The 16,186-nt window shown below is 38.3% G+C and overlaps 1 protein-coding gene across 17 annotated transcripts in view; it reads left to right on the top strand.

Moving 5' to 3' along the window:
- Positions 1-16,186, top strand: part of MEF2A (myocyte enhancer factor 2A) — a 186,402-nt gene that overhangs the window by 148,726 nt on the left and 21,490 nt on the right. For 14 of the 17 annotated variants that reach the window (XM_012098352.4, XM_012098343.4, XM_004017715.5 and 11 more), the window contains one exon: positions 7,404-7,591. In XM_012098352.4, the coding sequence (XP_011953742.1) occupies positions 7,404-7,591 (188 nt within the window). The remainder of the gene's footprint in view (positions 1-7,403; positions 7,592-16,186) is intronic. The other 3 variants (XM_042235042.1, XM_012098353.4, XM_060401555.1) reach the window with 1 other exon arrangement.

Raw genomic sequence — 16,186 nt, 5'->3', positions numbered from 1 at the left:
TTGCTGGCATATTGAGTGCAGCACTTCCACAGCATCATCTTTCAAGATTTGAAATAGCTCAACTGGAATGCCATCACCTCCACTAGCTTTGTTCATAGTGATGCTTTCTAAGGCCCACTTGACTTCACATTCCAGGATGTCTGGCTCTAGATGAGTGATCACACTATCATGATTATCCGGGTTGTGAAGATCTTTTTGTACAGTTCTGTGTATTCTTGCCACCTCTTCTTAATATCTCCTGCTTCTGTTAGGTCCAGACCATTTCTGTCCTTTATCAAGCCCATCTTTGCATGAAATGTTCCCTTGGTATCTCTAATTTTCTTGAAGAGATCTCTAGTCTTTCCCATTCTGTTGTTTTCCTCGATTTCTTTGCATTGATCGCTGAAGACGGCTTTCTTATCTCTTCTATTCTTTGGAACTCTGCATTTAGATGCTTATATCTTTCCTTTTCTCCTTTGCTTTTCGCTTCTGTTCTTTTCACAGCTATTTGTAAGGCCTCCTCAGACAGCCAGTTTGCTTTTTTGCATTTCTTTTCCATGGGGATGGTCTTGATCCCTGTCTCCTGTACAATGTCACAAACTTCATTCCATAGTTCATCAGGCACTCTGTCTATCAGATCTAGGCCCTTAAATCTATTTCTCACTTCCACTGTATAATCCTAAGGGATTTGATTTAGGTTCCTACTTTCTTCAATTTAAGTCTGAATTTGGTTATGAGGATCTCATGATATGAGCCACAGTCAGCTCCTGGTCTTGTTTTTGTTGACTGTAATCAAACTAGCAGTATTCTTTGGGGTTCTAGCAATGTTCTTTTTCTTGGTCTGCTAATGGTTTCAGGGTTCATATGGTAAATCCTTGCTCCTCTAAGTTTTTGTTTTGTACAATTTTCTGTATGTATTAAAAGTTTTAGAAATACACTTTGCTATTAAAAATAATTATAATCACATATGTTGAGATAATTAAAACTATAAGAGAATGTAATTGTATAGTAGTTATACTATTAATTCTATTATATACTATTAATTGTATTATATAATAGTTATACTATTAATTCTGAAATTTAGAGAGAAAAAAAGTTCACACATTCACAGTCACAAAGATTTGGTGGCCTTTTGAATCTGAGCTTTACTGTCTGCATGTAGCAGCTGATAGGCAGCTTAATCTTAAAATCATGAAGTGACTTGGTATAATGACAAGCCAACAATAGCCCAGGTCGGCAAAGTGCAAAGCTGTAAAGACTGTCTGTCCTCTATGTTGAACTCTGCAGGCACTGAGCCTGCAGCCACTTTCCCAAGCCATCTTATGTGAGAGAATAGATTTTTTTCATTCTTAAGAGAAATAGGAAATAGAGACACAAGCATAGAGAACAAATATGTGGATACCAAGGGGGAAGAGGTTTGGCATGGGATTAACAGATACACACTGTTGGTACTGTGTATAAAATGGAACAGTAATGAGAACATACTCTACAGCACAGGAACTCTACTTAATTAATGTACTGTGGTGACCTGTAGGGCAAGGAAATCTGAAAAGGAGGGAGTTGTATGTACAGCTGATTCATTTTGCTCTACAGTAGAAACTAACACATTGTAAAGCAACTAAAGTCCAATAAAAATGTAAAAGAGAAGAAGATAAAGTACAAGCCACATCTAATATTTGATAAATGGATAAACATTTAATGTACTTAAATGTGCAATGCAGAAGAGAAACCCAACTGGTATTTTTAAAATTGAAAAGGGTGTTCATTGTTGATAATAATCATAAATTCAAATAAAAATGAAACCAAAAATCCCTACCTAGTAATTGTCAACTATTGCCACTTTTTATTGTGACATGGAAAGCTGATGAAGGCAGTTAAAGCTGATGATCTGTTATTTGTTTGTAGTATTGCAAATTAGTAACAGTTGTTTTGGAAAGTTATTGACAGGATATTTCAGTAGTCATAAAAACACCCATTTTCCTCTGAGATGTGTAAGAAATATGTAAGTTATCACATTTCTAAGAATCTCTCCTAAAGAAATCAATCAGATTATGCAAAGGTTCCTTGCAACATTATTTTTAGTAGGGAATAACAGGAAAATATCAACATATTCAACATATGAAAATTAAGTAAATTAAAAATTTCAACTTAATTCCTTTTTAGTTGTGATTTAAAACTATGCCAAAAATATATACATGGAAAGGAGAAGAAACCTGAAATGATTATAATAGTTAGAATAGTGGGAATGTGTGTGTTCCCTCCTTTTCTCTAGTTTTTGAACTTTGTTGTTCTTGTTGAGCCTCTGAGTCCTGTCTAACTCTTTGCAACCCCGTGAACTGCAGCACACCACCCTTCCTTGTCTTTCACTATCTACTGGAGTTTGCTCAAACCCATGTCCATTGAGTCAGTGCTGCCATCCAACCATCTCATCATCTGTCACCCTCTTCCCCTATTGCCCTCAATCTTTCCCAGCATCAGGGTCTTTTCCAATGAGTCAGCTCTTTGCATCAGGTAGCCAAAGTATTGGAGTTTCAGTATCAGCAACAGTCCTTCCAATCAATGTTCAGTGTTGATTTCCTTTAGGATTGACTGGTTTGATCTCCTTGCAGTCCAAGGGAGGACTCACAAGAGTCTTCTCCAACACCGCAATTCAAAAGCATCAATTCTTGGCACTCATCCTTCTTTATGGTCCACCTGTGCATGACTACTGGAAAAAACCATAGCTTTAACTGTATAGACCTTTGTCAGCAAAGTGATGTCTCTGCGTTTTAATAAGCTGTTGTCTAGGTTTGTGATAGCTTTTCTTCAAAGGAACAAGAGTCTGTTAATTTCGTGACTGCAGTTACCATCCACAGTGATTTTGGAGCCCAAGAAAATAAAATTTTGTCATATCTATTTGCCATGAAGTGATGGGACTGGATGCCATCTTAGTTCAATGAATGTTGAGTTTTAAGCCAACTTTTTCACTAGGCTCTTGAGTTCCTCTTCAGTTTCTGCCTTTAAAGTGGTATCTGCCTGTCTGAGGTTTTTGATATTTCTCCCAGCAATCTTGATTCCAGCTTGTGAGTCTTCCAGCCTGGCATTTCACATGATGTACTCTGCATATAAATTAAATAAGCAGGGTGACAAAATGCAGCCTTGACAATATGGTACCTCTTCAATCATAAAATTATTATAGTAAAGTAGGACATTCATTTTTTTTTCTTATAAAATGATTTTGTAAGTATGTTATATATGTTGTTGTCCAAATAAAACCTGCTAGTTTTGCACATACTATAAATTGTATACATTTATCATCGAGGCAATCTGCTTATTGAGTATGGTTTACTAAGTAAATTTCTCTAGAGAGAATTTTCGTTTAATACTCAGGCAATGCTGTAATTCAGATGATTTGGGGAGCTCTTTAACTTTGGGCCTGTGTTCAAAGATCAAGCAAAGTAAACTCACCAAAATCCAGCAATTTCACTTTTCTAAAACATGTAGAGAAAGAGAAATATACTGGAGTAGAATGAGCTCAGTGAGATCTTAGAGTTGATTAGTTGAGTGAAGGTAATAAGGATTTGCATTACAGCAGAGGCAATGACACTTAAAAAGAAGAAATAGGTATGGAGAAAGGGATTATCAAGAAAGACTAGCAAAGCTTGATAGCTCTATGAAAGTGAGAATGGGCAGGATGGAGGAAGCAGTAGAACAGTCATTTAAAACAGGTAGAGTTTGAAATGACAGCAGCATATCTGGGAGAAACTTCCCACCACATGGTTGTGTGTAGCCTGGAAATTAGGAGACACAAAGCAGAAATACAGATTTAAGAGTCATTTTGAGGCAGAGGTTGAAGCCATGGGGATGCATGAAGTCTCTAAAAGAGAAGGAGAATGTAGCCTTTCAGGGACTGTGCACTCAGAAGAGGTTTAGAGGGAATACAGAAGAACCTGAATCTCATGATTTTCTATTTTAGATCCTAAGTGTTTAATGGACAAAATCCATGTTCATCATATAGGAATTTTCATTGAATCAAGTAAATAAGTCATCAGTGATTTTAAAACCCATGATCTTTTTAAATTTTAGAAACTTAATTTCTTTATACAAATGACATAATTTCTATAGACTAAATATATTTTCATTAATTTTTTTATTGAGTAATCTGCTGAAAGTTTGATTTTATGATAAACTTGTCAACTATGACAGAGTTAATTATTAACCTTGCTTTGGATGAAGTTTTCAGAATCTTTGGAGATTTTCAAAATCCTTTCCATGTCAGTTCAACCTCTCAGGTAGATTCATAGTAATAAGCCTTAGAAGAGTAGAATTAAGAACATGGGAGTGCTTCTTTCCAGCCACGTCAGTGCAGTATTTCAGCTGATAAGATATTCTGAAATAAGAGCCAGATTGATACAATTGAATGACTTGCCTTAGAGCTATAGGACCATAATTAAGATTAGCTTTGTCAACTTTCTAGAGGTATTAGTATGCAATGCTAAGCATTTTTGTCACAGTGGTATCAAGGCATAAGTTATCATAAAGCCTGAAAACACATTTTAATAAAAGTCACATTATATTGGGTTTATTCATTTAAAGTCAGTACTTTATTCCTAAATTTGTAGGCTGTGACAAGATGAATTATATACTTAAAAGTATATACTTCAAAAGTTTGTCCCAGCAGTATCTTCTTTTTGGTCATAAAAAAATGAACTGGAAGTAAGATGGCATACATTAGGTAGTATATCACTATACTCCACAAAATAACGAATGGTACATCTGTTTCAGTCTGGCAAGTTACCAAATGCTTTTTACATCATCTTGTAATCATCTGCTGCAGACTCTGACTTCACACTCAGAAATATCATGCTTTTAGGTCCCCTTTCATTCTTGTAATTTGATTATCATGGGTTACTCTGGTATCTAGATTCCTCATGGAAAAAGTTAGTATTTCTTGATAATGTATTTTTCTAAATTATACCTTTGCATCATTTTATAATGTATTTGAGAGGAAATACCACTTTATCCTTCAGGTCTGAGTGCAAATCAAGTAAATAAGAATCTTCTATATATTATCAGAGAAATTAAGAACACATATTCATGCCTTTTTTTAAGAGAAATAGTTTTAATCTTGTTTATTTGATGAGCATTTTATATCCAATTGACTTGCTTGCAGTTCAGTTCAGTCAGTCAGCTGTGTCCGACTCTTTGTGACCCCATGGACTGCAGCACACCAAGGTTCCCTGTCCATCACCAAATCCCAGAGCTTGCTCAAACTCATGTCCATCAAGTCATTGATGCCATCCAACCATCTCATCCTCTGTCGTCCCCTCCTCTTCCCTGCCTTCAGTCTTTCCCAGCATCAGGGTCTTTTCCAATGAGTCAGTTCTTTGCATCAGGGGGCCAAAGTATTGGAGTTTCAACTTCAGCATCCGTCCTTCTAATGAATATTCAGGACTGATTTCCTCTAGGATTGATCTCCTTTCAGTCCAAGGGACTCTCAAGGGTCTTCTCCAACACCACAGTTCAAAAGTGTCAATTCTTCAGCTCTCAGCTTTCTTAATGGTCCAACTCTCACATCCATCCATACATGACTAATGGAAAAACCATAGCTTTGACTAGATGGAACTTTGTAGGCAAAATAACATCTCTTGCTTTTTAATATGCTGTCTAGGTTGGTCATAGCTTTTCTTCCAAGGAGAAAGCGTCTTAATTTCATGGCTGCAGTAACCATCTGCAGTGTTTTTGAAGTCTCTCACTGTTTCCATTGTTTCCCCATCTGTTTACCATGAAGTGATGGGACCAGATGCCATGATCTTAGTTTTCTGAATGTTGAGTGTTAAGCCAGCTTTTTCACTCTCCTCTTTCACTTTCATCAAGAGGCTCTTTAATTCTTCTTCACTTTCTGCCCTAAGGGTGCTGTCATATGCATATCTGAGGTTATTGATTATTTCTCCCAGAAATCTTGATTTCAGCTTGTGCTTCATCCAGCCCGGCATTTCGCATGATATACTCAGCATATAAGTTAAATAAGCAGGGTGACAATATGCAGCCTTGTTGTACTCCTTTCCCGATTTGGAACCAGTCTGTTATTCCGTGTCCAGTTCTAACTGTTGCTTCTTGATCTGCGTACAGATTTCTCAGGAGGCAGATAAGGTGATGTGGTATTCCCATCTTTTAAAGAATTTTCCACAGTTTGTCACGATCCACACAGTCAAAGGCTTTTGCATAGTCAGTAAAGCAGAAGTAAATGTTTTTCTGGAACTCTCTTGCTTTTTTGTTTATCCAGCGGATGTTGTCAATTTGATCTCTGGTTCCTCTGCCCTTTCTAAATCCAGCTTGAACATCTGGAAGTTCACAGTTAATGTACTGTTGAAGCCTACTTGGAGAATTTTGAGCATTACTTTGCTAGCATGTGAGAGGAGTGCAATTGTGCAGTAGTTTGAGCATTCTTTGGCATTGCCTTTCTTTGGGATTGGAATGAAAACTGACCTTTGCAGTCCTGTGGCCACTGCTGAGTTTTCCAAATTTGCTGGCGTATTGAGTGTTGGAGTTTAACAGCATCATCTTTTCAGATTTGAAATAGCTCAACTGGAATTCCATCACCGCTACTAGCTTTGTTCATAGTAATGCTTCCTAAGGCCCGCTTGACTTCACATTCTGGGATGTCTGGCTCTAGGTGAGTGATCACACCATCATGGTTACCTGGGTCATGATCTTTTGTGTACAGTTCTGTGTATTCTTGCCACGTCTTCTTAATATCTTCCGCTTCTGTTCCATCCATACTGTTTCTGTCCTTTATCGAGCCCATCTTTGCATGAAATGTTCCCTTGATATCTGATTTTCTTGAAGAGATCTCTAGTCTCTCCCATTCTGTTGTTTTCCTCTATTTTTCTAATTCTTAAGGAAGGTTAAAAGGTAGGAGTTAGATGATTAAAGTTATAGAAATCGCAAATATTTAATGAAGACCTGAGTGGTAGCTAAAGAAATAGAACAGCTCTAGGTAGAGCTGTAAAGAAGAAGTACTCAGTGAAAATAAGGCTTTAGAGCTGAGTGCTAAATAAGCTTCAGTTAACGAGATGCCCTGAACTTAGTAGGAATGCCCTTGTTTTCTTGTGAGAATGAATGAATAGGTTGATCTCAGGCATCTTCTTACATCCCCCATCATCTTGGTCCCTCAGTCAGAGAGACCCCTTTAGGAACATCTTGTGTTTGAAGTTTCTCTGAGCAGGTCCAAGTAGTAAGGCTGGGAACAAGTGGTGTTAGTCTTAATGTATTTCAGACTAGGTTGACATTTTTTTTATTTTTATTTTTTGCTTATTCAAAGATAACATGGTTATGAGTATTATTATAAGATTCACTTGAAACCTGGGGCTGAGGAAAACATATTTGTACCAAAGTATTTTAATGACTCGTTTCATGTAATAAATGAATTCTCTTTTTTCCAGGGAATGGATTTGTAAACTCAAGAGCTTCTCCAAATTTGATCGGAACTACTGGTGCAAATAGTTTAGGCAAAGTTATGCCTACAAAGTCTCCCCCTCCTCCAGGTGGTGGCAGTCTCGGAATGAACAGTCGAAAACCAGATCTTCGAGTTGTCATCCCCCCTTCCAGCAAGGGCATGATGCCTCCACTGGTACGTTAAACTTTCCATTCTTTAAAACATGCATTTTATACATAGTATATGTTTTCCTTTGGAATTTTCTGTACTTCCATGGGATCTAGACCTTTTCCTAATGAGTATTTCTATTGGAAATTAGCATTTGAAGAGACAGGTCTATTTTAACTACACAAAAACAGATTATGAAAAAACCGGAGATAAACCTACTTAATGGTTATTTAAATTAAAGCTAAATATGAAGAAGTTATTATGTTAATTTTCATTTACTGGACTGGAATCTTTACTTAGAGATCTCATCCTCAATTTGATAAATTAAACTTGACTTAAGTACTTCTCTGTGCTTTTGCATAGTTTCAGTATCTTTAGCATATTCCTTTCTGTAATAAAAACTCTATTTGTTAGAAAGTTCTACATACAGAGAGAACTATTATAGAATAGGAAAGAATGCATAAAAACTTCTGCTAATAAGTTTTTTTGTTTACTCCTTCTCAAATAACCTTCCCATTTAACTCTATAAAGAATATAGGTCTTCCCACTCTAGCCCTTAACAATGTTCCAGGCTTGTTTGCTTTTGAATCCTGGGTCTATGAAGAAGGGGAGAATGTTTATCAACTTAGCTTTCTACAGAAAAAGTTATATATGCAAGTTTTATCTGTCTGACTTCAAACAATCAGTGTGATGTACCAGATGGTCTTTCTACTATGCAGCTGCTGAACTTGCTGTTTGATTGATTTTTAAGTAAAAGCAGTGCTATCAGGGTTTAGATAATTATTCTACACTGTATAATACTTTATGGATTCCCAGACGTCTTTATGTGCATTGTATCATTGGAAGCTCAAACAGTGATCTTCGCTAGGTAAGATAAGGAGACCAAGGGAAAGGTCAGTACTGGTCCAACATAGTGCAAAAGAGAGCCAGAACTGAAACTCATTAAGTCAGAAAGCAAAGTGCTTTTTCATTCAGAGATACAGAAAACTGAAAACTTGCTCCCAGCTGTACACTAAACAAAATATTGGACAAGCAAGTTCATAGTTTTTCTTGAACACATTGTAGTATTGAGATTTCAGGGGACCAGCTGGCCCAGACTCTAGGGAGGGACAGATACGCAGGGAGAGAACATTGGAGCACAGACTTATCTGGTCAAGACACAGATAATGAGTTAAGCTAGGGTGATTGGTGAAATGCTGGAGGCCAGGTGTTCACAGGCAGAGCTCTGTAAAACCTCTGGGATAGCGATATCAGTTTAGTTCAGTCGCTCAGTCGTGTCCGACTCTTTGCGACCCCATGAATCGCAGCACGCCGGGCCTCCCTGTCCATCATCAACTCCCAGAGTCCACTCAAACTCACGTCCATCGAGTCAGTGATGCCATCCTGCCATCTCGTTCTCGGTCGTCCCCTTCTCCTCCTGCCCCCAATCCCTCCCAGCATCAGAGTCTTTTCCAATGAGTCAACTCTTCACATGAGGTGGCCAAAGGACTGGAGTTTCAGCTTTAGCATCCTTCCTTCCAAAGAAATCCCAGGGCTGATCTCCTTCAGAATGGACTGGTTGGATCTCCTTGCAGTCCAAGGGACTCTCAAGAGTCTTCTCCAACACCACAGTTCAAAAGCATCAATTCTTCAGCACTCAGCCTTCTTCACAGTCCAACTGTCACATCCATACATGACCACAGGACAAGCCATAGCCTTGACCAGATGGACCTTTGTTGGTAAACGAATGTCTCTGCTTCTAAATATGCTATCTAGGTTGGTCATAACTTTTCTTCCAAGGAGTAAGCGTCTTTTAATTTCATGGCTGCAGTCACCATCTGCAGTGATTTTGGAGCCCAGAAAAATAAAGTCTGACACTGTTTCCACTGTTTCCCCATCTATTTGCCATGAAGTGATGGGACCAGATGCCATGATCTTCGTTTTCTGAATGTTGAGATTTAAGCCAACTTTTTCACTCTCCTCTTTCACTGTCATCAAGAGGCTTTTTAGCTCCTCTTCACTTTCTGCCATAAGGGTGGTCTCATCTGCATATCTGAGGTTATTGATATTTCTCCCAACAGTCTTGATTCCAGCTTGTGCTTCTTCCAGCCCAGCATTTCTCATGATGTACTCTGCATATAAGTTAAGTAAGCAGGGTGACAATATACAGCCTCGACGTACTCCTTTTCCTGTTTGGAACCAGTCTGTTGTTCCATGTCCAGTTCTAACTGTTGCTTCCTGACCTGCATATATGTTTCTCAAGAGGCAGGTTAGGTGGTCTGGTATTCCCATCTCTTTCAGAATTTTCCACAGTTTATTGTGATTGACACAGTCAAAGGCTTTGGCATAGTCAATAAAGCAGAAATAGATGCTTTTCTGGAACTCTCTTGCTTTTCCATGATCCAGCAGAGGTTGGCAATTTGATCTCTGGTTCCTCTGCCTTTTCTAAAACCAGCTTGAATATCTGGAAGTTCACAGTTCAAGTATTGCTGAAGCCTGGCTTGGAGAATTTTAAGCATTACTTTACTAGCATGTGAGATGAGTGCAATTGTGCGGTAGTTTGAGCATTCTTTGGCATTGCCTTTCTTTGGGATTGGAATGAAAACTGACCTTTTCCAGTCCTGTGGCCACTGTTGAGTTTTCCAAATTTGCTGGCATATTGAGTGCAGCACTTTCACAGCATCATCTTTCAGGATTTGAAACAGCTCAACTGGAATTCCATCACCTCCACTAGCTTTGTTCATAGTGATGCTTTCTAAGGCCCACTTGACTTCACATTCCAAGATGTCTGGCTCTAGGTGAGTGATCACACCATCATGATCATCTTGGTCCTGAAGCTCTTTCTTGTACAGGTCTTCTGTGTATTCTCTGCCACCTCTTAATATCTTCTGATTATGTTAGGTCCATACCATTTCTCTCTTTTAATGAGCCCATCTTTGTGTGAAATATTCCTTTGGTATCTCTAATTTTCTTGAAGAGATCTCTAGTCTTTCCCATTCTGTTGTTTTCCTCTATTTCTTTGCATTGATCGCTGAGGAAGGCTTTCTTATCTCTTCTTGCTATTCTTTGGAACTCTGCATTCAGATGCTTATATCTTTCCTTTTCTCCTTTGCTTTTCGCTTCTGTTCTTTTCACAGCTATTTGTAAGGCCTCCCCAGACAGCCATTTTGCTTTTTTGCATTTCTTTTCCATGGGGATGGTCTTATATCTGTCTCCTGTGCAATGTCACGAACCTCCATCCATAGTTCTTCAGGCACTCTGTCTATCAGATCTAGGCCCTTAAATCTATTTCTCACTTCCACTGTATAATCATAAGGGATTTGATTTAGGTTCCTACTTTCTTCAGTTTAAGTCTGAATTTGGCAATAAGGATCTCATGATCTGAGCCACAGTCAGCTCCTGGTCTTGTTTTTGTTGACTGTATAGAGCTGGTCAAGTCTTAGGCTCTCTTGCAGAAAAAATTGAGATCGTTCTGAAAAAAATATCTTTTTGGTATACAGCTGGGATAGGGGAAGAGCCATCACTACAGAATGGGCAAAAAGTTTTCTCTGGGTACTTCTCTTTCACTCCTGTGGAACAGGAGTCTTAATCTGTGTGGAGGTGAATAACACAAATGGTCACCCTTAGGGGACTGGTGAATTCCCACTGTACTGGGGCAATGGGAAAGGGAAACTCTTTCAGCCTGTGGTGAAGGAGAAGGAACAGTGCCATATCATGGCAGAATTTCTGAGAAGGCTGCAGGCTGATGGATAACACAAAGGAGAAGCCTTAAAACTGAGAATGTAGCAGTTTTCTTTGGGAAAAAACAAGCAAAAATACCTCTAGCAAACCAGTCTCCCACTGCCCCCAGAGGCATTTGAGGCCTGTGGTAACTATATTGAGGGTAACAATAGCAACAACGAAACACAAACTCAGCCTAGTTCTTAATTAAATTAACTGAAACTGCACTAAAGGCCTGGTAGGAGGAAGACCTATAGGGCTACTGTAAGTAAAAATTGTCCAAACTGAAATATAAACAGAAGTTGTTGCTGTCCTCAGTCATGTCTGACTCTTTTCCACCCCATGGACTGCAGCACACCAGGGTTTCCTGTCCTCCACCATCTCCTGGTGTTTGCACAAACTCATGTCCATTGAGCTGGTGATGCCATTCATCCATCTCATCCTGTCTCCCACTTTTCCTCCTGTCCTCAATCTTTCCCACCATCAGGGTTTTTTCTAATGAGTCGGGTCTTTGCATCAGGTGGCCAAAGTATTGGAGCTTCAGCATCAGTCCTTGCAGTGAATATTCAGGGTTAATTTCCTTCAGGATTGACTGGTTTGATCTTTTTGCTGTCCATGGGACTCTCAAGAGTGTTTTCTAGCACCACAGTTCAAAAGCATCAATTGCTTGGTGCTCAGCCTTCTTTATGGTCCAGCTCTCACACCCATGCATGACTACTGGAAAAACCATAGCTTTGACTAGACCAGCCTTGTCAGCAAAGTGATAATCTCTGCTTTTTAATATACTGTCTAGGTTTGTCATGACTTTTTTTCAAGGAATAAGTGTATTTTAATTTCATGGCTGCAGTCACTGTCCGCAGTGATTTTGGAGCCCAAGAAAATAAAATCTGTCACTGTTTGCATTTTCCCCCATCTATTTGCTATGAAGTGGTGGGACTGGATGCCATCATCTTTGTTTTTTGAATGTTGAATTTTAAGCCAACTTTTTCACTCTCCTCTTTCACCTTCATTGAGAAGCTCTTTAGTTCCTCTTCACTTCTGCCATTAGGGTTGTGTATCATCTACGTATCTGAGGATATTTATTTCTCCCAGCAATCTTGATTGCAACTTGAGCTTCATCCAGCCTGTCATTTCACCTGATGTACTCTGTGTGTAAATTAAATAAGCAGGGTGACAATATACAGCCTTGACATACTCCTTTCCCAGTTTGGAACCAGTCTGTTGTACCATGTCCAATTCTAACTGTTGCTTCCTGACCTGCATACAGATTTCTTAGGAGGCAGATAAGGTGGTGGGGTATTTGCATCTCTTTGGTTTGTTGTGATCCACAGAGTCAAAGGCTTTAGAGTAGTCAAGGAAGCAGAAGTAGTTGTTTTTTCTGGAATTCCTTTGCTTTCTCTATGATCCAACAGATGTTGGCAGTTTGATCTCTGGTTCCTCTGCCTTTTCTAAATCCAGTTTGTACATCTGAGGGTTTTCTTGATTCATGTACTGTTGAAGCCTAGCTTAAAGGATTGTGAGCACTACTGTGCTAGCATGTGAAATGGGTGCAATTGTGCAGTAGTTTGAACATTCTTTGGCATTGCCTTTCTTTGGGATTGGAATGAAAGCTGACCTTTTCCAGTCCTGTGGCCGCTGCTGAGTTTTCCAAATTTGCTGGCATATTGAATGCAGCACTTTAACAGCATCATCTTTTCAGATTTGAAATAGTTCATTTGACATTCTATCATCTCCTTTAGCTTTGTTCATAGTAATGATTCCCTGATGCCCATTTAACTTTGCATTCCAGGATGTCTTACTCTGGGTGAGTGATCATACCATTGCGGTCATCCAGGTCATTGAGACCTTTTTGTACAGTTCTTCTATGTCTTGTTGCCACCTCTTTTTAATCCCTTCTGATTTTGTTAGGTCCATACTGTTTCTGTCCTTATGTAACCATCTTGCATGAAATATTCCTTGGTATCTCTTAATTTTCTTGAAGAGATCTCTAGTCTTTTCCATTCTGTTGTTTTCCTCTATTTCTTTGTATTATTCACTGAAGGCTTTCTTATCTTTCCTTGCTATTCTTTGGAACTCTGCATTTAGATGGGTGTATCTTTCCTTTTCTCCTTTGCCTTTCGCTTCTCTTCTTTCCTCAGCTATATGTAAGGTCTCTTCAGACAACCATTTTGCTTTGTAAATATTTCTTTTTCTTGGGGATGGTTTTAGTCACTGCCTCCTGTACAGTGTTATAAAAATCTGTCCATAGAATTACCCAAACTGAAATGTAAAGAGAAGAGTCAAAAGAAAACAAAAAATAAAGCAATACCTCCTCTCAACCTAGAATTTTGTACCCAGCAAAAATATCTTTCAAGATATGAAAAAGAAATAAAAACTTTCTCAAACAAAAATGTGGGAATTTATTGCCAAGAGACATATATACTCTACAAAAAATATTAAAGGATGGCCTTTGGAAGAAGGAATATGCTACTAGAAAATTCTTGGGTCTGTACAGTAAATAAAAATAAAGAACAATGGAAATGGAATGAATGAAGATAAAAATAAAGTTAATTTTGTCTTCTATTTTATAAATTTCAATTTTAGAACAGTTTTAAATTTATATAAAGATAGCAAAGATAGTACAGAAAGTTCCCATATGCTTCACAGTCAGTTTCTCCTGTTACTAACAGATTAGTATTACAGCTAATGAGTCAATGTTGATAAACTGTTATAAAGTCCATTTATACATTGTTTTAAAGTCCAGAGTATTCAAATACTCTTAGTTTTTAACCTTATGTCTTTTTCTGTTCTGGAATCCAGTCCAGCATACCATATCGAATAGTAGTTTATCTAGTAGTAGTAGACATAGTAGTCATGTCTTTTTAGGCTCTTCTTGTCTTTTGATATTTATCTAAGACTTTACTTACTTTAGTGACCTTGACAGTTCTGAGGAGTACCTGTCAGATATGCTGTAGAATGTTCCTCAGTTGGAGTGTTTCTGATGTTTTCCTCATGGTTAGGCTGGTATTACACATTTGAGGGAGGAAGGTGATGGAACTAATGTGCCCTTTTCATCACATTATATCAAGGGTACATACTATCTCCATGACTATTGATTACTTTGATCACTTTGCTGGTGTAGTATTTCACTTGCTACTATTTTTCCCCTTCCCATATTGCCCTCTTTGGAAGGAACTTATTGTGTGAGGCCCACATATAAGGAATGGAGGTTATATTCCACCTTTTTTACTGCATATTATAGATTATTTGGAGTTCTTCTGCACAGGTTACTTATTGTTCTCTCTCATTTAATCATTTGTTTATATTAATATGAACTCATGTACATTGATTTTATACTTTAGGTTATAGTAGTACTAAATTCTGTTAATATATGATTCTACCAGTGCTGGTTTATTCTGTTGCTCAAATTGTTCCAGCTTTAGCTATTGAGGACTATTCACTTGGTTCCTGTCCCCTTTTATATACCCTTGTTGTTGTGGGGGTTTTTTAGCAGGGGAAAAGGTAGGGGAGTTACTGTTTTATTTTCTGGTTACTTTGGAATGCTTCAGGATCATCTTGTGTATTTTTTGCTCCAGTTCTACAATCAGGCATTTCTCTGAGGAACCTTGGTCTGTTTTTGGAGAATGTTATTAGAAACCAAGATCTGGCGGTTTTCCCTCTTACTTGCTTCAAAAGATAGTTGACTCTAAAGCAAAAGTAGTGGCAGTGACTTTTGTGTTTACAGCACATGTAGAAATAACATATATTAATATTAATTTGGTAAAAAAGTAATTGTGGTTTTGGATCATGAATTTTACATCATTATAACTAAGCTCAAACATATCTTTATTAATTAAAAGAGGAATCTTATAATCAACACATTTTTCCCAACAAGAAATAAGTTTATTTATTCCTGTAGCATAAAAATCCATGTTTTGGGATTCAGCGAACTCTTGGAAAGCATTTTCTGCCCCTTCCTGGTTGTGGAAGCATTTTCTCTGCAAGAAGTTGTCAAGATGCTTAAAGAAGTGGTAGTCGGTTGGCAAGAGGTCAGGTGAATATGGTGGATGAGGCAAAACTCTGTAGCCCTATTCATTCAACTTTTGAAGTGTTGATTGTGCAATGTGTGGTTGGACATTGTCATGGAAAAGAACTGGGCCCATTCTGTTGACCAATTTCAGCTGTAGGCGTGGCAGTTTTTGATGCATCTCGTAGATTTGCTGAACATACTTCTCACATGTAATGTTTTCATCAGGATTCAGAAAACCATAGTAGATAAGACAGGCAGCAAACCACCAAACAGTGACTGTGATCTTTTTTTGGTACAAGTTTGTCTTTGGGAAGTGCTTTGGAGCTTCTTCTCGGTCTGACCACTGAATTGGTCATTGCTGGTTGTCGTACAAAATCCACTTTTTGTCATACATCATAATCCCATCAAGCAATGATTCATCGTTGTTGCATAGAATAAAAGAAGATGACACTGCAAAATGACAGTTTCTTTTATTTTTCAGTCAGCTCCTGTGGTACCCACTTATGGAGCTTTTACACCTTTCCAGTCTGCTTTAAATGCCAACCGACTGTAGAATGGTCAGTGCTGAATTCTTTGGCCACTTCTGGTGCAGTTGTAAGAGGATCAGCTTCAGTGATCCTCTCACTTGGTCACTGTCAGTTTCTGACGGCTGGCCACTGTGCTCCTCATCTTCAAGGCTTTCTCTCCTTTGCAAAACTTCAACTACCACTGCCCTGTACATTTGTTAACAGTTCCTGGGCCAGATGCATTGTTGATACTGCAAGTTGTCTCTGCTGCTTTACGATCCATTTTAAACTTGAATAAGAAAATTGCTCGAATTTGCTTTTTGTCTAACATCATTTCTCTAGTCTAAAATAAATATAAACAGCAAGTAGTAAGTTATTATGGAGGAGGAAATGGCAGCCCACTCCAGT

Source organism: Ovis aries, chromosome 18 (assembly GCF_016772045.2).
Source record: "Ovis aries strain OAR_USU_Benz2616 breed Rambouillet chromosome 18, ARS-UI_Ramb_v3.0, whole genome shotgun sequence".
NCBI classification, from domain to species: domain Eukaryota; kingdom Metazoa; phylum Chordata; class Mammalia; order Artiodactyla; family Bovidae; genus Ovis; species Ovis aries.
The sequence above is the reverse complement of the archived record's forward strand: the minus strand, read 5'-3'. Positions and strand labels throughout refer to the sequence as shown.